The sequence below is a fragment of the Artemia franciscana genome, unplaced genomic scaffold, assembly GCF_032884065.1.
Source record: "Artemia franciscana unplaced genomic scaffold, ASM3288406v1 PGA_scaffold_74, whole genome shotgun sequence".
In the NCBI taxonomy this organism is placed as follows: Eukaryota; Metazoa; Arthropoda; class Branchiopoda; order Anostraca; family Artemiidae; genus Artemia; species Artemia franciscana.
The window spans coordinates 1,850,433-1,872,739 of NW_027062709.1; the positions used below are offsets into that span (position 1 = coordinate 1,850,433).

Below are 22,307 nucleotides of genomic sequence, written 5' to 3' on the forward strand. Positions count from 1 at the left end.
GCTTTTCTGCCAACTGAAATAATAATTAATTGAATTAAAATTTGTCTGAAATATTGAATCTACCCCCCCCCCCCCCAGAAAAAGCACAGAGAACATTTTTGTCAAGAAACGACATCGAATATTTGACAATTGTTCGCTTGGTATCAGAATATTTGACAATTGTTCGCTCGGAAGAAGAGGAAAGCCAAAAAATACACTTCGTCGTACATACCAGCGGGACCTGAAGTTTATCAATTCGACAGTCCAATCCCAACGGGAAGACGATTGGGCAGCAGCACATATGAGGGATTATTGGCGGCTCTTTCTGGATGCCCTTGATGCCTCTGGTGGCACAGGAGGAACCAAGGTCTAAGGCAAGGTTCGCTTGAAAGTTCTTTCCAGACGGAAAATTTAACAGTTTACGTTAATGAGCATAAATAAGGTCAAGTACAGTTAAGTAAAAAAAAAAAGTTAAGTAAAGTTAAAGTTTAGTATGGTCATATTAAGTTACAGAACATAAGTAAATGAACAAGCAAGCAAAGTGGGATTATCTTTAACATTAAATGCATCCACGGAAGGTGTGCGTTTGAAAATAACATGCGCATTAAAAGAATATAATTTTCTACTGATCCTAAACAATTAAATTAAGGAATGTTGTCCTGAAACGAACCACAAAATCAAATTAAGAGAATTTGAGAGCCTTGGAATGGAAGTTTCATCCCTTTATCGAGTAAAGTACTAAATATCGCTGCGCTCTTTGAGAAAGATAGGCAAACCTTTTCCTTTTTAGAAGGATAGACGTCCCTTTTCCTTTTTATCCAAGGGTGAATGCAAAACATGTCGTTCTGAACATCTTACGCCACGAAAAAGTTTTCAGCAAAGCACGGTCATTCATCATCAGAAAAAATTACTTGCAGCCAATCATTTTTGTCTATTTTTTGAATGACAAACTTTATTTTCAGAAAAAAAATTCCCAATAAGTCCCAGAGGACTTGTTTAAATAGCTGGCGAAGAACAAGATTTACTTCCACTCAATAATATAAACAAGATTGGAATAAAGAAAAATGGAGTAAAACACTTACTGAACAAAAGAAGAAAAATAGAAAGATAAAATTGAATTTCCGTTGCAAACAAACCCAAATTAGACACAAATAAGGAAAGAAGTATGTTTTCGTAAATATCTAGATTAGAACTACATACAACCACAAACTATTTATTTTAAAAATACGTTTTTTATTCCCCCTTTATTTAAATAATCAGTTACGACAGGCGATAGACAGTATCATTCATAATTCTTAATGCAGTTAAAGCCGAGAATGCAGTTCATATAAGTACATTTATTGACGAAGCAACGATGCTGACAACCTTGTATAACAACCTTGTATAACCTTGTATAACAACCTTGTATTCCCATTTTCACACATGAATTCATGTGATACACATGAATAGACATGATAACTGAAGTCTTCCCATTTTCACACATTTTGTTGCAAAATGTGTTTTTTGGCCAGTAATTTCCCACATGGCTGTTCATTCTTGCTCTGAAAGCATTCTGCTCTGACACCACGATCTCATAAAATTATCATTCAAGTCATAAGGTAGTTTCAATAGCTTAAAGTGCAAATATATAATGCTAGATTCAGAACTTTTTTCTCCAAGCCTTAGAAGTTTTTGAAAAGTCAACAGAATTCCAAATAAGACAAAACTTCTCTTTCTTTAAATTGTCAGATAACTGAAAAATTCAGGACTGCATAAGTTTCATAGCAATGAAGTTTCTTTACTGCAGTCACAAGGCTCAAAAGGATTGTCAACATTTTACTTTTTCCTTCTTCTAGCTTGTTTTAGATTTTCCATCGCTGGTAAAAGAGTAAACCCCTTAGAGGTGTTTCCCAAAGGTAATTCCTTAGGAAACAATGTTTCTCATTAGGATCTCATTACTTTCAGAAGATTATTTTGCTGATTAGAGGCTAATTAAAAGTTCTTAAGCCGAAATGGCCAGAACTGGCCAATTGAGTTGCTCTTTGATTCTCATTGAAGTAACTCAAATAGCTGCTTTTCCCTACGTGGATAAGTAGCGACAATTGCATTTATTATTATTATTGGTGGTGGTTTTTATTTGTTTTTAGATTAGTTTTCTTTTAATTTTATATCTTGTGCTGAAGACGCCTTGTTTGGATACAGGCGAAATATCCGCGTTGGTTTAGTCTTTTCTCTCTACTGGCCGTCGTCTCGTTTGAAGTTTTCTTTTTGTAGAGGTTTATCTCTCTTTGTTGTTGATTACAAGCCATAACTACAGAGAGGAGTAGAGACAGAGGAGGGGGTTGGGAGAATGGGGAAGAATGACTAACAGAAAAAAAACTCAGATAAAACAAAACAACAAATAATTGAAAATTGTTGAGACCTTTCAATTAATCTCCCTTTATTAAAAGAATTCATTGTCAAACCATTAACGGTAACTAGCTTTAAGTAAATAGAGGTCCCTGTCAACAGAAATGAAAATTCTAAAAAACAGAGCATTAGTAAAATTGTCTGGATAAAAACTTTATTCTTTCACGTTTTCGCAATACCTGAAATTTATTTACTTAAATGTTACCACGAGACAAATTGCATCAACTAATTAACATAATTTGACCAGGAGAAGAGAAAACTATGCCAAAAATGGTGAGAATCAAGTTCAACATGCTTGAGAACCCTAAAATAGAGGGTTCAAACCTCTATCCGCAATAAATTGGACAAACCATGTTTTACCAACGATGAATGATCATGAATGTACGTTTGTTTATCTTTTTTTCTTGTTTTTCCGCAAGGAGCCATTGGATCAAAACATTCACACTAAAATTTTACAGAGTGAATCGTTCCAAATTTGGCGAAGATTTGACAACCTCTTTTCTTAGACACCCTAAATACTTGAATGTGTACTTTCTTAGAATCCTCTCTTCCCCCTGGGAGATCAGATTGCTCCCTGGACCTTTAAAAGGTGCAACAAAACCCTAGCTTATGCCTTCCATTGATTTTGGTTCAGTTCGAACAACCTCTACTGGTAGACATACTAATGGCAAGAACTTAATGTCCCCCATTCTCTATAAAAGCTGGATAGAGCTTGTACCCCAAAACGGCACAATACAGATATTAAACCCCATCAAGATTGGCTTGGATTCGACGTTCCCTACTTGTTAATATGCTGGTGTCAAGAATTCGAGGACCCCTTCCCCTACCTTCTTCTGAGGCTGTATCTGCTCTAGAGTGTCAAAAGTCATATTTAGAATAGAAACGCCGCCAGTTAGGAGAAGAGAATGCTGCCAAAAATGAGGGGATCCTGGTGAAAAGTTTAACGTTATCGAAAACTCTAGAATAGAGGCTTCAAACTTTTATTCCACAATATACAGCAAACAACATTTTTTTTTCCAATGGATGTACATCTATTTATCTTATTTCATTTTTCTTATTAAAATTTCAGAGCATAAATTGTTCAATATTTGGTGGAAATTGGACAATCTCTTTTCTTAAACACCCTGAATACTAGAATTTATACACCCTTAAAACCCCCTCTTCTCCCTTAGTGATTAGATTGCTCCCTAGAGTCTTAAAAGGTACTTCCCAGAAACTATCTCTTGTGTCCCATCGGTTTTGGCTGAGATCGATCAACCCCTTCTGGTGGATACACTAATGACAAGAACTTAATGAACCCCACTCTCTACAAAGGCTGAAGAGAGCTGGGATCCGAAAATGCCACAACACAAAAACAAAACCCTGTCAAGATTGGCTTGAATTCGACGTTTTCTTCCTGTAGGTATGCAGGTATTAAGAATTCGAGGTTCCATTCCCGTGCCTCCTTCTGGGACTGTATCTGCTCTAAAATACCAAGATATCATTAGGATATCAGCCCTTACTATCCGCTATTGTTGGTTGTGGTTAGACAACAGCATCTAGAAGATATCGAGATGGTAAGAGTTAGCGTTTATCTCCCTAACCCCCTCTTAAATAAGGCGAAATTAGGCAAAAATTGTAAAAGGCAGAATTCTAGGACATGCTATTACTTTTCACCAATAAAGGTTTATGTCTGACTGCCCCTTGTGATGCAGGCTCTAGTTTTAATCGGAAGATTTTGAGAAAAAAGGAGAGGAAGGAAGCCTAGTTGCTCTCCAATTTTTTGATTACTTAAAAAGGCAACTAGAACTTTGAATTTTTTTACGAACATTTTATTAGTAAAAAATATACGTAACTTACGTAACGAACTTCTATATTCGTATGTTTTTATTGCGTATATGAGGGAGTTCACCCCTCGTCAATACCTCGCTCTTTACATTAAAGCTTAAATTCTGTCCCAATTCCTTAAGAATGACCCTTGAATAACAAAGGCCGTAGAATCAATAGTTGAAATTACTAAAGAAACTTTAGCGTAAAGAGCGAGGTATTACGAGGAGGTAAACCCCTCATTTGCGCAATAATTTCTGCTCGTTTTAAGTTTTAATGCTGCTCCTCACTTTCAGTAGAAAAAAATTTTCATATTTATTTTGCATTGTTTTTTTTTAAATAATGCTAAATAATCCTGCGCCCCCTTCATTAAAAGTCTCTTCCCCATGAGAAGTTTTGCCATGGAAAGATCCTCCCACGTACCCCCCCCCCCACCTCAACTCTTCCTCCCAAACAAAAAAAAAAAAATACCCCTGAAAACGTCCGTACACTTCCCAGTAACCATTACTACATGTAAACACAGGTCAAAGTTTGTAACTTGCAACCCCTCCCACGGGGACTGCGGGGGAGCAAGTCGTCCCCAAAGACTTAGTTATTAGGTTTTTCGACTATGGTGAATAAAATGACTATCTCAGAATTTTGATCCGGTGACTTTGGGGAAAAATGAGCGTGGGAGGGGCCTAGATGCCCTCCAATTTTTCGGTCACTTAGGAAAGGGCACTACAACTTTTAATTTCCGTTAGAATGAGCCCTCTCGCAACATTGTAGGACTACTGGGTCGATACGATCACCCCTGGGAAAAAAACAAACAAAAAACAAATAAACACGCATCCGTGATTTGTCTTCTGGCAAAAAAAAAAGCGAAATTCCACATTTTTGTAGATAGGAGCTTGAAACTTCTACAATAAGGTCCTATGATACGCTGAATCTGATAGTGCGATTTTCGTTAAGATTGTATGACTTTTAGGGGGTGTTTTCCCCTATTTTCTAAAATGAGGCAAATTTTCTCAGGCTCGTAACTTTTGATAGGTAAGACTAATCTTAATGAAAGTTATGTATTTAAAATCAGCATTAAAATGCGATTTTTTTATGTAACTATTGGTATCAAAATTCCAATTTTTAGAGTTTCGGTTACTATTGAGCCGGGTCGCTTCTTACTACAGTTTGTTACCACGAACTGTTTGATCAAGTTTGGTTCAGATTTAGAAAAAGAATCCTAGTAGATGTCTGAGCAACAAGAATTTGGGTCGCCATCGCTTCTCTCCCCCTTGTACGCCAGCGGTTATGGTCCCCAAAAGGTATAGCTAAGATGCTAGCTCTTATTTCCCACCTAGTTTAACAAAGATCCGACAATCTCCTTATGGAGATATGGCGAGTTTATATAAATGACCAAAACCGGAATTTCGCAATTATACAGGGCCGGTAGTCAACTTTGTTTTTTCTGACACCGGACAGATTTTGGCAAATGGTAGGCTATTTATATGAACTGAATAGGTTTATGTTCATGTTGGGCTAGATATCTAAACATAAACACAGACTTCGTTACCTAAGCTGCTGTCGTCCTTCCAAATATTACAAAGGAATTATAAACAATAATTCCCGGGTTATTGATTTTGACTTTTTTTTTCAAATCTCATCAGTGGTTAAAAAAACGTACATGAGGGAGTTCTCCTCCTCATCCATACCTTGCCCTTTACGCTAAAGTTCTTTTAATACTTTCAAAAGAGTTATTTATTCGAACTCAACCACCTTTGTGATTCAGGGGTCATTCCTAAAGAATTGGACATAGTTTTACGCCAAACTATAGCGTAAAGAGTGAGATATTGATGACGGGGTAAACCTCCTCATCTACTTAATATGATTTATAAATTCTGTGTTGTGCGAAAACATACTTTTATAGCTTGCTTTTTATGTGGAAACCTATATTCATAAAAACAACTAAGAAATAGATGGTTCTTAACCAAGGCTTGATGAACGTGAACTAAGATAAGAAAAAGAGTGATGCTGATGTTTTGATGTAAACTAATGTTTGATGGAAATGATGGAAATTGGGAATGATGGGATGATGGATGTTTTCATGGAAACCTAATGGTTATAATCATATTAATATGTTCTACTTGTTTAAATAGCCCATGATACAGATTAAATTCTCTTTGAGAATTGAAAATAGACTTAAAATTGTATCGTTCAAAAAATAAACCTAAATTGAATTGCCTTGAAAGTTGTAAAATCCAGGGGGGGGGTAATATCTTTTGAACCCCGCCCCCGATACTTTTGTCTGGCTCGTAAAAAAGTAACAAAATGCATACAAACAAATTTTTTATTACTTTTTTTATTAGTTTTAAACATTTAGTACACACAATTGTAAGGGGTCTTTCAATGTAAAGGTGGATCTTTCCATGGAGGAATTTATAACTTATATGTAAATGGGATTTAATCATCTTCAAAGACATAGATATTGGATTTTTCTACTATGCTGAACAAACTGTTTATTTCAAAATTTTGATCAGGTAACTTTGGGAAAAAATGACCGTGGGAGGGAGCCTCAAGCTTTAAATTTCCGTTCAAACGAGTCGTCTCGGGATATTCTAGGATCACTGGGTCGATACGATCACCCCTGAAAAAAAACAACAACAAACAAATAAACACGGATCCATTTATCTTTCTTCTGGCAAAAAAATTGGAAAATCAGGCAATTGTCTCAGGCTCGTATCTTTTGATGGGTAAGACTAAGCTGGATGAAACCTATATATTTGAAATTAGCATAAAAATTCGATTCTTTTGGTGCATCATTTTTTATAGTTTCTGTTACTACTGAGCCGGGTCACTCCTTACTTACCACGAACTGTTTGAAACAAGCTCAAAGAATAACTTGAGGATCCCATGTCGCATGGACATAGTCAATATTCTTCAGTTTTTTGTGGAAATTTAAATTAAAGATGAGAAATAAGTAATTTTGCAAGAGAAGAGGATCAATTTTGAAAAGGAAGAATTGAAAGGGAGAAATGAGAAAAGGAGATGTCCTCAATATATATGGCAGGGCCAATAGCCATATCACCAATAACATACTATATTGAACTAAACAAGATCCAAACTTACTAAAATAAGAAAATATTTAAAAAAGATGGGAAATTACATCTATTTAGATTTAAATTAAAACACTTAAAAGGAATTTAAAGATCCCTTTCAAGCTTTTTTTCAGGGAGGGGGAAGGATTTAGTCTACCAAGTATGGTTATGGAGTTTGCTCTAGCTTTTAAACTCTCCGAGGCTGGTTCTTATCTTTTATAATTATTTTATGAAAAAATTCATAAATAAAACCTACTTGTAATTGATACTGTCTAGGCTTGACTAAAATACTATGGAAACAAAAAATTCAAACATGAGATGCATACCTTCTCAGTTTCTATCTCCCACACATATTCAAGTTTCATTCATGCTTCATTAATGCCTGCTTATTCGATAATAAGCATTCTCGTTATGTGAATAAAATTAGAAGTTCCAAGTAATATTTAGAAGACAATAATTGAACATAAGCAACAATATTAAGAGAGGGTTTACGAACTCTTATCACTGTTGTGTGCGACTATTTTCATGTATGCTTCAAAATGAATTTACTAAATAAAATAAAAAAGTTAATGTCTTAATGCTATTGTGAAACAAGTGCGAGTGCACCGGCTTTCTTGAAAAAGTTTTTTATCTTTTTCACAGATATCTTACGTCAGAATAATCTTAAACCTACAATATATGACCTACAAATATTCAAGTTTTAATACCGAAAATAGAATACAAGGTTCTTCAACACAAAAGAGATCATGTAATTTAGTTGATACCTGAACCATACCCAGATTGAGAAGGAAAAAAAAATGGACGTCCTGTCATGGCGCAGCAGTATTTATCTCTGCTTGATAATACGAAACCCAAAATCGGAACTCGGTTGTAGCAGCCCGCTACCAGACCAGGAAGGTGATGAGATTATGCAAAAGCATTACCATATTAATAAAAACAGCAACAAGAAGAAAAAGAATAAATACTTAATATAAAAGCTACTGTAGTTTGTTGGAGCTCACAAAAATTTATACCACAAGAGAAACGAGGACGATACGAGATAAAGACAAATACATTGGGTAGTCAAGCTGTTATTTGATTTCATCTTTTAAATTGTCTATTGTAAAATCTGATCAATAGTATTAGCTAATTCCAGGTTTTGGAATAGGCTGTTTGATATTAATATAATGTCGTTTTGAATTGCCCTTTAGGCATTTTCTATGGTAGAAAATGCCTAAATGCCTACTACCCTATTATGGTAGGTCCTGTTTTTCTTTGGCAACAGCTGAATTGACCGATATTTTTAGGTAGCCCCTCATCCTTCCTCTGAACAAAAAGGGGTTACCAAGTACACAAGAAAAGGCAAAGTACAAAAGTCAATATATATATATATATATATATATATATATATATATATATATATATATATATATATATATATATATATATATATATATATATATATTACTGTAAAAGGTCAAACACTGGTAAACTTTAAGTGCAAACGGCAAATATCAATATTTACTATCCTGATGGATTTGCAAGATACAAAAGAAGTATTGCCTTTAGGCGTATTTTGGTCTTTACGACCATCTTTGGGCTTCAACAGTAAAATATATAGTCATCAAATACATGTTTTTGCAATAAACTTTCCAAATAAATATTAAACTGTAAAACAGCCTTAAAATTAATGCAATATAAAACTCCCTTAGACTTCATTGAGCAAAGTGAGAATTCAAGATAAAGTAAATGTCTGGTACACGAAATGCCTCATGCTGGTGCTTACTTATCGGTGCCTCTTCTTTGTAATTACACAATCCAAGTTACATCTTTCTTTTTTACCATGTGATATTTTGCCATTTTGCCATTTGCCTTGTAATGGCCATGTGTAATTAGTTATAATAAAACATCATCTTTGTATGTTTTGAATCCCTCGTTGATGTAAATGAATCCTCAATTTGCTTTAGACTATTTTAAAAAGGGATTCTACATCAGCCATTAAAATACATCTGTCGAAAATACGTAAACAAATTGTAGAGAATTCTCTACAAATGTAGAGAATTTAAAGTTCCGAAACCCTATAGGCAAGTGTGTATTCTCCTGATGAGCCCTTGTGTTGGGTTGTTGCCTCTGAATTATTTGTCTTTACTGTTTGGTAAATGACGACTTATACTTATTGACGACACGACTGCCTGTCCATGGATTATTCTTTATGGTTGATTGTGTATGGCTATGCTGTTTGACCTAAGTGATTGTATGGATGAGTAGGGTTAAGGCCTAATTAAAGTGCTGGTCTATATTAATTACTAATTTAGGGGTACAGTCTTCCTTTTCTCCTTCTGTCTTCCTTTTTTTTTCTTTTTTTTTCTTTTTTTTTTAATGTGTTTGTGCTGTTGCATTGGTGATTTCTCTTTTCATTAAATTATTGGTAGAATCATATTTCCAGAATTGCAATCACCCTGCACAGGCGTAGGAGATAAAGGCGTGCAGACTGGTCAAAGGGCTAGCAGTTCAATCCTATCTATCTTAAGGAAGTTCTCTATAATAATCTGGTAGTTGTTGATAAGAATATTTTTTTTGTGAAGATTATAAAATGATTGCAGTATTTTGTTCGAATAGACGAACACCAAACTGGCAATAAAGATCAGACTAGCTTCCCTATAAAAGTGATAAGGAAGCATTTTCAAAAAGATTTAAAAACCGGAGTGCCAATTGGGGAGGGGGCTTTGGAAACTTTTTTAATTTTGGAATCTTCATTGAAAAATATCTTTATTTGCGTTTTCAAAAAAAGAAAACATATACAGAGTTTGCATCCTAGGTATTCAGAGATATGTTCTCCCCCTCTTACTATTCTCGTGCATTACTGCTACTGTTTTAAATATTGTTTTTGCTGTTTAAATATTAACTGGTGTGCTCATTTTACAAGAAAAGTTTTATGAGCTCAAAAAAAAATTTAGTTGTCTCATAAGATTAGTTCTGATGCAATATCTATACCAAAAATCCATACTTAAAAGCCATCGAAAGCAATGCTTTAGTATTGCCTGTAGTAAAGAGCCATAATTGCTATCGCTGTAACCATGATATTAGAGAATTTCTTGAGATTTTAAAATATCAGGGAACGAGAATAAGTTAAAATATTCAAAATAAGAAGACGAAGTATCTTAGACTAGGAATAAACGAAGATGAAAAGACAATATTGGGGAACGAGTGGATAGCTTTACTTATCTGGGTAGTATCAGCAACAATGGTGGAAACAGTGGACATTTGAAAAGTAGAATGGCCAAGGTGGAGATTGCTCTTTTCTTATTTGAATTAAATAAAAAAAACTAGTTTTTTTAACTGAAAGTAAGGAGCGACATTAAAACTTAAAACGAACAGAAATTACTCCGTATATTAAATGGGTTTTCCACTCCTCAACGCCTCGCTCTTTACGCTAAAGTTTTTAATTGTTTTAAAAATTAGAATTGTGGCAAAGAGTCAAACTTTAGCGTAAAGAGCGAGGGATTGCGGATGGGAAAACCCATTTAATATACGGAGTAATTTCTGTTCGTTTTAAGTTTTAATATCACTCCTTACTTTCAGTTAGAAAGAGTAGTTTTTTTATTTAATTTCTGAACGTTTTTGAATTAATGCATGTTGGATTTTGGCTCTCCGCAAATAAATTATTAATATGAAATTTGCATAATAATTCTTTTTTTTGGCTAAATGGCTTTATCTTAATTTTGATCAGAAGATTTTGAGAAACAAGGAGTGGGGAAGGAGGCGTAGTTGCCCACCAATTTTTAGGTTACTTAAAAAGGTAACTAGAACTTTTAATTTTTAACGAACGTTTTTATTAGTAAATACATAACTTAAGAATTAACTTACGTAACAAACTTTTATATTTTTATTATGTATATGAGGGGGTTGGTCCCCTCGTCAATACCTCACTCTTTATACTAAATCTTAAGTTTTGTCCCAATTCTTTAAGAATGACCCCTGAATCAGAAAGGCCGTAGAATAAGTAGTTGAAATTACTAAAAATACTTTAGCAAAAAGAGCGATGTATTTATCTCCTCCTAAATACCTCGCTCTTTATGCTAAAGTATTTTTAGAACCCCTCATATGCTTAATAATCTCTGTTCGTTTTAAGTTTTATTGCTACTCCTTACTTTCAATTGAAAAAACTTTTTCATGTTTATTTTTTCATTGTTTTTTATAGTAATGCTAGAAAATTTTGCGCCCTTTTCATTGAGTTTCTCTTCCCCCAAGACATATTCCTCCAAGGAAAGATCCTCCCATATAGTCCCCTCCCCTCACCCCAACCCCCCAAACCAAAAGAATCACCCTAAAAACGTCTGTAAACTTCCCGATAACCATTACTGTATGTAAACACTGGTCAAAATTTGTAACTTCCAGTCCCTCCCCCATGAACTGTGGGGGAGTAAGTCATCCCCAAAGACATAGTTATTACGGTTTTCGACTATACGGAACAAAATGGCTATCTCAAAATTTGATACGTTGACTTTGGGAGAAAAATGAGCGTGGGAGGGGGCCTAGGTGCCCTCCAATTTTTTGGTCACTTAAAAAGTGCACTAGAACTTTTCATTTCCATTAGAATGAGCCCTCTTGCGACACTCTAGGACCACTTGGTTGATACAATGACCCCTGGGAAAAAGAAAAAAAAACACAAAAAAACACGAACCCGTGATGTGCCTTCCGGCAAAAAATACGAAATTCCACGTTTTTGTAGATAGGAGCTTGAAATTTTTGCTATAAGGTTCTCTGACGCTGAATGCGATGGTGTGATTTTCGTTAAGATTCTATGACTTTTAGGGGATTTTTCCCTATTTTCCAAAACAAGGTAAATTTTCCCAGGCTTGTAACTTTTGATGACAAAGAAACTTATATATTTAAAATCAGCATGAAAATCCAATTCTTTTGATGTATCTTTTAGCATCAAAATTCCAATTTTTAGAGTTTCGTTTACTATTGAGCCGGGTCGCTCCTTACTACAGCTCGTTACCACGAACTGTTTGAAAGAATTTGGGATAATACGAAGGAAAGCCATCGTCATATTAGAGGAAAAAAAGGAAATTACCAGAAAGTCATGATATTAGAGGCCATGGTAATGGCAGCGGTCAAATAGGGCTCTGGAACATGGGTGCTTCCAAAACGTTGACGGGGTAGTTTTAGGTACCCGTTTGATGGACCATATGTCAAACAATAAATTGTACAGAGATCATAAGACACCCTTGAAGGCAATTAAAAACTTCATGGGATGAATAAAGAGTAAGTCTTTGAAAAAATTGAGATGGAAAAGGAGTGGGTGCAGCTATTGTGGCCTCAGAAAAATCCCAGGATATTTCTTAGACTATTTTGGTGTATAAGCATCAAGAGCGAGGCATTGACGAGGGGACGAGCCCCCTCATATACTTAGTAATTTCTGTTCATTTGGAGTTTTAATATTAAACCTTACTTTCAGTTGAAATAACTTGTTTTTATTTAATTTCTGATTGTCTTTTAAATAATGCTGGAAAATCCAGCGTTCCCTTCATGGAAATTCTCTTCCCCCATAAAATATTCCTCCATGGAAAGATTCTCCCACATAACCCTCTCCCTACCCCAGCCACCACACCAGAAAAAATGCCCCCTGAAAACTTCTGCATATTTCCCAATAACCAATACGGCAATTTGCAAAGCTCATAGGTTGCAGCCCTTCCCTCGGGACTGTGGGGAATTAAGTCGTCTTCAAAGAAATAGTTATTAGATATATCCACTATGCTGATTTTGATACCGTTACTTTGGGAAAAATAAGCGTGAGAAGGAGACTATTTGACCTTAGTTTTTGTTTCACTTAAAAAGGGCACTAGAACTTTTAATTTCGTTTCGAACTAGCCTTTTCACGCAAATTTGGACCCCTGGGTCGATTCGACTACCCCTAGGAAAAAAACAACAACAAAAAACAAATAAAAACGCATCCGCGATCTTTCTTCTTGCAAAAAGTACAAAATTCCACATTTGTGCAGATATGAGCTTGAAACCTCTTTAGTAGTGGGGTTCTTTGATGCGCTGAATCTGATGGTTTGATTTTCATTAAGATTTTATGCCTTTTAAGTGCAAAATTTCATGCCTTTTAAGGAGAATACAGGGTTTAAACTATGAGGAAAGTTTTCTTTCCAGAGAAGACTCTATCAGCAAATTGTGCCGACATCATCTCGGTACGATGGGCAAATCATATAGTTATCGCATCGATGCTATACCAATACATTCGCATTGGTATCAGACCCGAAAAATCCGTATCGCCGGGGCCTTAGTATAGATTGCCATTAAAACCGATTCCTGTCTCTTTTATCATTATAGAAAAAAATAATTAGCAATGGAAGAAACACGGACACCAAATAATATAAAATTCCGTATGGCTTGAATGAGCAATATCGTCAAGGATTTGCACCGTATGGCGAATTTGCACTTACTTTCTTGCATAATCGCACCATCCCCTGCAAAATTTGAATAAGACAAGCCAAGGTGGCCATCAATAGCTTCAAGCATTTGTTCTGTGGTGCATTGCACTTCACCATTTCTGTGTTCTGTTTTATACCAGTCTTTCCTGTACCAAGTCGGAAGAAACCAAACGAAGCCATTCTTTGCAGTCATGCCTTCATGGTAAGCTTCACACATTACAGATCGAGCCCAGTGATCGTAAAACTCCCCGATGAGGATTCGGGAATGTTTGTCTTTCAGTTCACGCAAATACTAGAAAAACATATTAAATAAATTAAATAAAGGTAGATCACCATGTGAAATAGAGGTTAAAAAAGAATTAGGATGAATCAAAACAAATACGTCGATAGTTGAGGTGTATTCGTAAAGTTTTAAAAATTTCATCGGAGTAAGTTGAGAGGATCACTCTAAATGCCCTTTTCTACATATCGAAGCATTGAAAATATCGTCAAACGCATGAAAATCGTGAAATGTTGAACACGTCTGATACATCGAACAGCCTGATTTTTCTTGTATTTTATTCAGGAACTTTTAGTTTTTTGCTTTCGCTCCAAGGACCAGAGAGAAAGCCATCAGGAGAGCATTCTATATGAATGTACAGGGCCAAACAGTTGTTTCACATGTACTCTTTTCTAGATTTTTCCTTCCTCGGATAATGTAAGCTAGATGTGCACCAACATTCTTTTCTCCTCCTTTTAAAACGCAGTGGCACAAGAAGAAAAATCTCCTCAGAAAAATGTGATCCCAGGTTCCTAAAAAAGAAAGTCACAATCCCATTGATATAGTCACCCCAAGATAAATTAGCTGAAGATTAAACTTGCATGGGCTAAATTAATCGACAGTCTTAATGGGTTCATTCCTAAGAATAGGGCTAGAATCTCAGCGTGGGACCTTCAATCAGCAGGCAAGAAAATCCTTTATTTCTACTGCATTAAACATCACCATCCAAGTGTAAGACCGTATTACAATCTCCAGGAACTATTTGTTTTTTACTAAAGTTTGACTCTTTCTTTCAACTCTACTTTTTAAAACAGTAAAAAAAATTTAGCGTTGAGAGCGGGGCATTGATGACAGAGTAGCCCCTTTCATATACGAAGCAGTTTCTGTTCGTTTTAAGTTTTAATGTCGCTCCTTACTTTCAGTTAAAAAAAACTTTTTATTTAAAACGTTTTTTATTTAATTACTGAACGTTTTTGAATCAATGCATGTTTTGATTTTGGCTCTCCGCAGATGAATAATTAAAACAAAATTTGCATATTTATCTTTTTGGCTAAATGGCTTTCTCATAGTTTTGATCGAATGATTTTGAGAAAAAAGGAGCGGGGCTTAGTTGCCCTCCAATTTTTTGGCTACTTATAAAGGTAACTAGAACTTCTAATTTTTTACGAACGTTTTTATTAGTAAAAGATATACGTAACTTACAAACTAGCTCACGTAACGAACTTCTGTATTCTCATGTTTTTATTACGTATATGAGGGGGTTCGCCCCCCCCCGTCAGTACCTCACTCTTTACACTAAAGCTTAAGTTTTGTATTTCAGTTCCTTAAGAATGACCCCTGAATCACAAAGGCCGTAGAATAAATAGTTGGAATAACTAAACATACTTTAGCGTAAAGAGCGAGGTATTAGGAGGAGGTGAGCCCCTCATATGCGTAATAATTTCTGTTCGTTTTAAGTTTTAATGCTGTTCCTTACTCTCAGTTGAAAAACCTTTTCATATTTATTTTTTCATTGTTTTTCTTTAGATAATGCTAGAAAATCCTGCGCTCCCTTCATGGAAATTTTCTTCCCCCATGACAAATTCCTCCTTGGAAGGTCTCCCCAACATATCCCCCTCTTCTCAACCCCTCCCCCTAACAAAACATTCCTCTGAAAACGTCTATACACTTCTCGATAACCATTAGTATATGTAAGTGCTGGTCAAAGTTTGTAACTTGTAGCCCCTTCCCACGGGGACTGTGGGGGAGTAGGTCGTCCCCAAAGACATGATTATAAGGTTTTTCAACTGTACTAAATAAAATGGTTATCTCAGAATTTTGATCTGGTGACTTTGGGAAATAATTAGCGTGGAAGGGGGCCTAGGTGCCCTCCATTTCTTGGTCACTTAAAACGGGCACTAGAACTTTTCATGCTTTAACCGTGATCTTTCTTTTGGCAAAAAATACAAAATTCCACATTTTTGAAGATAAAAGCTTAAAACCTATACAGTAGGGTTCTCTGATACGCTGAATCTGATGGTGTAATTTTCATTAAGATTCTATGACTTTTAGGGGGCATTTTCTCCTTTTTTCGAAAATAAGGCAAATATTTTCAGGCTCGTAATTTTTGATGGATAAGACTAGACTAGACGAAACTTTTGTATTTGGAGTCAGCATACAAATCAATTTCTCCTGATGCATCTATTGGTATCAAAATCCAATTTTTTCAAGTTTCAGTTACTATGGAGCCGAGTCACTCCTTGCTTACAGTTTGTTACTACGAACAGTTTCATGAAATCTCGCTTTTTTGCAACTAGCATAGAAATCTTGAGCAGGATCAAAGGATTTTTGAAAATTTGGATTAAAAAACAGAGCTTTTCAGTATAAAGTGAGTTAACGAAAAAGTCAATAGTTTTTGTTTACGATAAATAAATGAGCAAAGATTTGCCCTTAGAAGATTTTGAACCTGAAAACAGAAACAAATAGTCAATATGAATGAAGAAATTAAGTCTAGACGAAGATAAATTGTAACAATTAATATAGCCAAATTAAAACAATTATAAATTACCAGAAATAAGAGTGGAACCACTATTTCTCCAAGAACCCTAAAAGCTAGATTACCGGGCTAAAACTTTTAATGAGGCTTAGCACTTTATTGAAAACTTAATGGATTGCTTCATATATTACCTAAATGCATCCACTGATATCTCTGGCTCCGTAGAAAAGATTAATAATGTTAGACAGACGGTCAAATGTAGCATAAGGACAAAATGAAAAGGAAAAACTAATGAGCTCCTTTCCTAAAATAGTACCCCATTCTTTTCAATGCAAAGCTTAAACGTAACCACCAAAACTTTTTTTTGTTGCAAATAGGAAAAGTTGGGATTAATTCCATAATGTCTCTTTTGCAACTTTTAACCTCATCCCCGGTGGCTGTAGTATCGTTTATTTATCTTTGGCAAATTGATTGATGTGTCTGAATGGAGAAACCCTATAATGGTAGAAAGGCAATAAACACATTAGAAAAAAGAGGGAAGTAACAAAAAATCGAATACTTTCCTTTCCTGACAAATTTTCCAACTCTTCGCATTGCAAAACATTAACCATTGACTCTTTTCTTTCTTTTAGGCATCCAAATGAGAAGTCAGGAGTCATAATTTCCTTTTCTAGCTTTGATCCATCCCCCCTAGCTGTTGTGTCTATCCTCCCTAGCTATATATCCTTGATACATACGCTGATGTCTCTAGCTCAGTGGATAACCGTAACAACACTAGACAGGCAGTAAAATGCAGTAGAAAAGAAAGAAAAGGTAATATATAACCCTATGAATGTCTTTCCTGACATATTTTCTCACTCTTTTCATTGCAAAACATACATTTAGCCATTGACCTTTTTCATTTGACTCTGTTGAACTCTAAGGAAATTGAGCCAGGAAGAATAATAATGCGTCTGACCAGTAGAGGATTTGGACATTAGCACCAGACAAAGGATCTGTCCAGACTACGTATAAATTTTCAAACTTGAGCAGAGAGGGGCATTCCATTCCACTTAATATTGGCAGTACTATTGTAGTAAAGAATAATATTCTTGGAGATGGATGGATATACTCTGTTGAAGTTTTAATAAATCGGTCCAAGAAGGATAATGTTATCTTTGTAAATTTTCGGCGCAAATAGTTGATTGTAATAAATGGATGTGCCATTGTGGGAAAGGCTAATATTTTCAAAATGGATAAAAGATTCTGTTCAATCTTCTATTAATTTAAATAAAAAAAGGAAAAATATTTGTATAAACCAGCATTACAAGAGAATTGATTGTGTCAAATGGGGGCAAACACTCATATTTTAGAAATGGAAGACAGACTCAGTTGAACTCTCATAAAAAAAGCTTGGAAAAATGAAGATGTGATATCCAGTAATGGATTTGGACGTCAGCATCAGTCAATGGATATGTCTTGTCTACGCATAAATTCCAGACTTTGGGTAGAGAGGACCTTCTGTCCATTTTATTTTGGCAGCTATACAACAGGAAGTGTGGCAGATCTACTATAGGAAGTTCTAAGAGATGGATAAAGATGCTCTACTGAACCTCCCATAAGTTGAGCCAGGAAGAATAATAGACAGGTGCAAGTCTACGCATGTATTTGGAACCTGAGTAGTGAGAGTTTCAGTTTGCTTTATTTTAGTAGTAGGACTGCCACAAAGACTAAATTGTTCATAGATAGAATAAAAACCGTGATAAACTACCCAGAAATTAAGCAATGAAGAATAATAGTGTTTCTGACCATCTCATTATTTGGAGGTTAGTAGGAGACAAAGGATCTGCGAGATCTACGTATAATTCTGAAACTTGAGCAGAGAGGTGCTTTCCGTTTCTTGTTATTTTGACAGTTTTACAGTAGAAAAGACTAAAATTCCCAGAGGTGAATAAAACACTCTTATATATTTAAAACCAGCATAAAAACCTGATTCTTTTGATGTATCTTTTAGTATCAAAATTCCGTTTTTTAGAGTTTCGTTTACTATTGAGCCGGGTCGCTCCTTACTACAGTTCGTTGCCACGAACTGTTTGAAAGATATATTAGAAAAAAGCGACTCGTTTCTGTAGATGCTTGCATTATGCAGGCATATCTCAGTTTAGACAAGATTTTTAGAGAAACTAAATTTCAACTGAAGGGGAGGCCAAACTGAGGTCTCGGAGGAAGAGTGGCCCCTTCCCCATAGTAAATTATGCCCCTGATTTTACCGTGTTGTATTTTCGGTTTTATGGTAGATTTACTTAAATGACACAAGAACTAAAGAGTAGTCGAAGAAACTAAATACAACATTGTTCTGCATTAGATGAATCTTTTCTACCTTTTCTATACCTGTAAACTTAACGGATATAAAAAGATGGCCCTTGAACATAGGGCCAAAAATTCCACTGAACTGAATTCCACTGTCTTGGAAAATAAATTCACTCACAGGTTTCAAAAGATAGCTTTTCATTCTTCATTAACACAAATAATTAAAACAAATTTGTATCTTACTTTATCTTACTTACTTATTTAAAAACTTGTCTCCATTTTACATAAAAGTCAAACAGAAAGGTAGCATAAGCTCTTTTCCTTAAGTTAATCAATTATTTGAAATTTGTTTTACCAGGGCCTACACATGGCTTTGAACCATAAATCTCTCAACAACAAAAGCATCATTTTTCAATCTTCCAAAGAGAAAGAGGAATCCAACGAAAAAAAATCGTCATAAATAATTTAGAAAATAGAAAAAAAAAATGACAAATGGTAAGTAGAGATCAAATTGTTCGAGATAAAAATTCTTGAAGTCAGGATTTGCACTGGACAAAAATTGAATAACTTGAGTTCAATTAATAAGCTGGAAAAATATAGCTTAGATGGAATGGGGCTGGTTGATAATAGAACGACACTCAATTTGTCTATTATGCGAGAAAAATGGGATTTCATCATATCAGAAGATCACCTGGTGACAAGGACAATGAAGACTAGACTAAGTAGATTATCAAACTGTTTGTGGTAACAAAATGTAAGTAAGGACCAACCTGGTTCAATAGCAACCGAAACTCTTTAAAAACAGAATTTCGATACCAACAGATATATAAAAAAAATAAAATTTTTATGCTGATTTCAAATATTAAGTTTAGCCTTATATATTAAAGGTTACGAGCCTGAGAAAATTTGCCTGATTTTCGAAAAAGGGGGAAACACACCTTAAAAGTCATCCTACAGCCCCTGGGGAAAGGTCCTTAAGTTATAAAATCTACCCATCGTTTACGCATCGTAATTGTTATTGGGAAGTATGCAGACATTTGTAGAATGGGAAGGGAAGGGAAGATTTTCTGCTGGGGGATTTGCATGAAGGGAAGTTTCCAGGGGGTGAAATTTTGCCGGGGAAATTTTACACTGATAAAATTTTCCAGAAATCCTATGCGAAATTTCTTTATATGTCTTGCTTTCTCTTTACCGACTCAATTTTACGTATGGAAATGTTAAAGGTAAATGTCCGGGGTAAATTTTCACCACCATTGAGTTGTCTGTAGGATATTTCCGTGGAGAGGGGGATTGCTCGTGGAGGTGGAGCTAAATCTCCATACATCATCTAAAGAACGATTAAAACTTATGCAAAACCAGAGCTAAGAGCTCATATGGCATTTGTGACGAGGTCGGAAGAGCCAAGAGCGAAGATCTCAAATGGTATGAGCTCTCGCAAAATTCTAAGAATTAATATATTGCTTTAAAAGGAAAATCAGAGGCTTAATGCCGTTCGGGATTTAAAATAAGAGTTCTGAGTCAGGAGGCCCTTCTAAATAACAAAATTCATTAAGATCCAATCACCCATACGTATGTTAAACACACCTCAATTTTTCTACTTCTTCCTCTCCCTTCAGCCCCCCAGATGGTCGAATTGGGAAAAACGACTTTATCAAGTCAATTTGTACAGCTCCCTGACACGCCTACCAATTTTCACCGTCCTAGCACGTCCAGAAGCACCAAACTCGCCAAAGCGCTGAACCCCACCACCTAACGCCCCCAAACAGAGCGGATCCAGTCCGGTTACGTCAATCACGTATCTACGACATTTATAAGCATTTTCCAAGATTTACGATTTCCCCTACAACTCCACCCAATGTCAACAGATATGGTTGGAAGTTGATATAAAAGCTCTGAGACATGAGTTTCTTCTAAATATGAAATTTCATTAAGATCTGGTCACCCGTTCTTAAGTTGAATACCTCAATTTTTCTAATATTTCCAAATTAACAACCCCCAGCTCCCCCAAAGAAAACGGATCCGTACCAATTATGTCAATCTCGTATCTATAACTAGTTCTTATTCTTCCCATCAAGTTTCATCTCGATCTCTCCACTCTAAGCGTTTTCCAATATTTCCGGTTTTCAAGATTTCTGTTTCTCCCCTCCAACCCTCTATGTCCCCGGATCCGATTTGAATTAAAAAAAGAGCATCTGAAACACAAGATTCTTCTATATATCAAGTTTCATTAAGATCCAATCACCCATTCGTAAGATACCTCGATTTTCACGTTTTGCAAGAATTCTGGTTTCCCCCTCCAACTCCCTTCAATGTCACCGGATCTGGTCGAGATTTAAAATGGGAGTTCTGAATCACAAGATCCTTTTAGATATCATTTTCATTAAGGTCTGATCACCCGTTCGTAAGTTACAAATACCTCATTTTTTCTAATTTTTCCAAATTACTCCCCCCCCCCCCCTGACCCCACCAAAAAGAGCGGATCCGGTCCGGCTATGTCAGTCATCTATCTTGGACTTGTGATTATTCTTTCCATCAAGTTTCATCCTGATCTCTCCGCTTTAAGCGTTTTCCAAGATTCCCCCCCTTAATGATACTGGATCCGATCAGGATTTAAAATAAGAGATCTGAGTTTCGAGTTCCTTCTAAATAAGAAATTTCTTTAAGATACGATTAAAAATACTTCATTTTTTCTAATTTTTTAGAATTAACCCTCCCCCAACTCCCCCAAAGAGAGAAGATTTATTTCGGTTATGTCAATCCCGTATTTAGGACCTGTGCTTATTTTTCCCACCAAGTTTCATCCCAATCCCTCCCCTCTAAGTATTTTCCAATTTTTGAGGTTCCACCCCCCAACTTCCCTGTCACCAGATCCAGTCAGGATTTAAAATAAGTGCTCTGAGACATGATGTCCTTCCACACATCAAATTTCATTAAGATCCGATCACTCCTTCGTAAGTTTAAAATACCTCATTTTTCTATTTTTCTAATATTTCTCTTTATATTTTAATAATTTTTTAATTATTCTTTTTTCTAATAACCCTCCCCCCGACTCCCCCAAACAGAGCAGATCCGTTCCAGTTATGTCAATAACGTATCTAGGACTGCTGCTTATTTTTCCCACCAAGTTTCATCCCGATCCCTCCACTCAAGCGTTTTCCAAGATTTTAGGTTCCCCTCCAACTCCCCCCCCTCAATGTCACTGGATCTGGTTGAGATTTAAATTAAGTGCACTGAGACACGATATCCTTCCAAAAATCAAATTTTATTAGGATCCCATGACCCGTTCGTAAGTTAAAAATACTTCTTTTTTCTATTTTTTCCGAACTAACCGGCCCTCCACTCCCCTCCAGATGGTCAAATCGGGAAAACAGCTATTTCTAATTTAATTTAGTCTGGCCCCTGATACGCCTGCCAAATTTCATCGTCCTAGCTTACCCGGCAGTGCCTAAAGTAGCAAAACCGGGACAGACCGACAGACAGACAGACAGACCGACAGAATTTGCGATCACTATATGTCACTTGGTTAATACCAAGTGCCATAAATTTTTTTTCTGCTAAAAGTAAGGAGTAACATTAAAACTTAAAGTGAACAGACATTATTAAGTATATGAGGGGAATTT

At 35.7% G+C, this 22,307-nt stretch overlaps 1 protein-coding gene across 3 annotated transcripts in view; it reads right to left on the minus strand.

The window, feature by feature from the left end:
* Positions 1 to 22,307, minus strand: part of LOC136042185 (uncharacterized) — a 440,431-nt gene that overhangs the window by 79,839 nt on the left and 338,285 nt on the right. For all 3 annotated transcript variants that reach the window (XM_065727116.1, XM_065727115.1, XM_065727117.1), the window contains one exon: positions 13,676 to 13,955. In XM_065727116.1, coding sequence (XP_065583188.1) covers positions 13,676 to 13,955 — 280 coding nt within the window. The remainder of the gene's footprint in view (positions 1 to 13,675; positions 13,956 to 22,307) is intronic.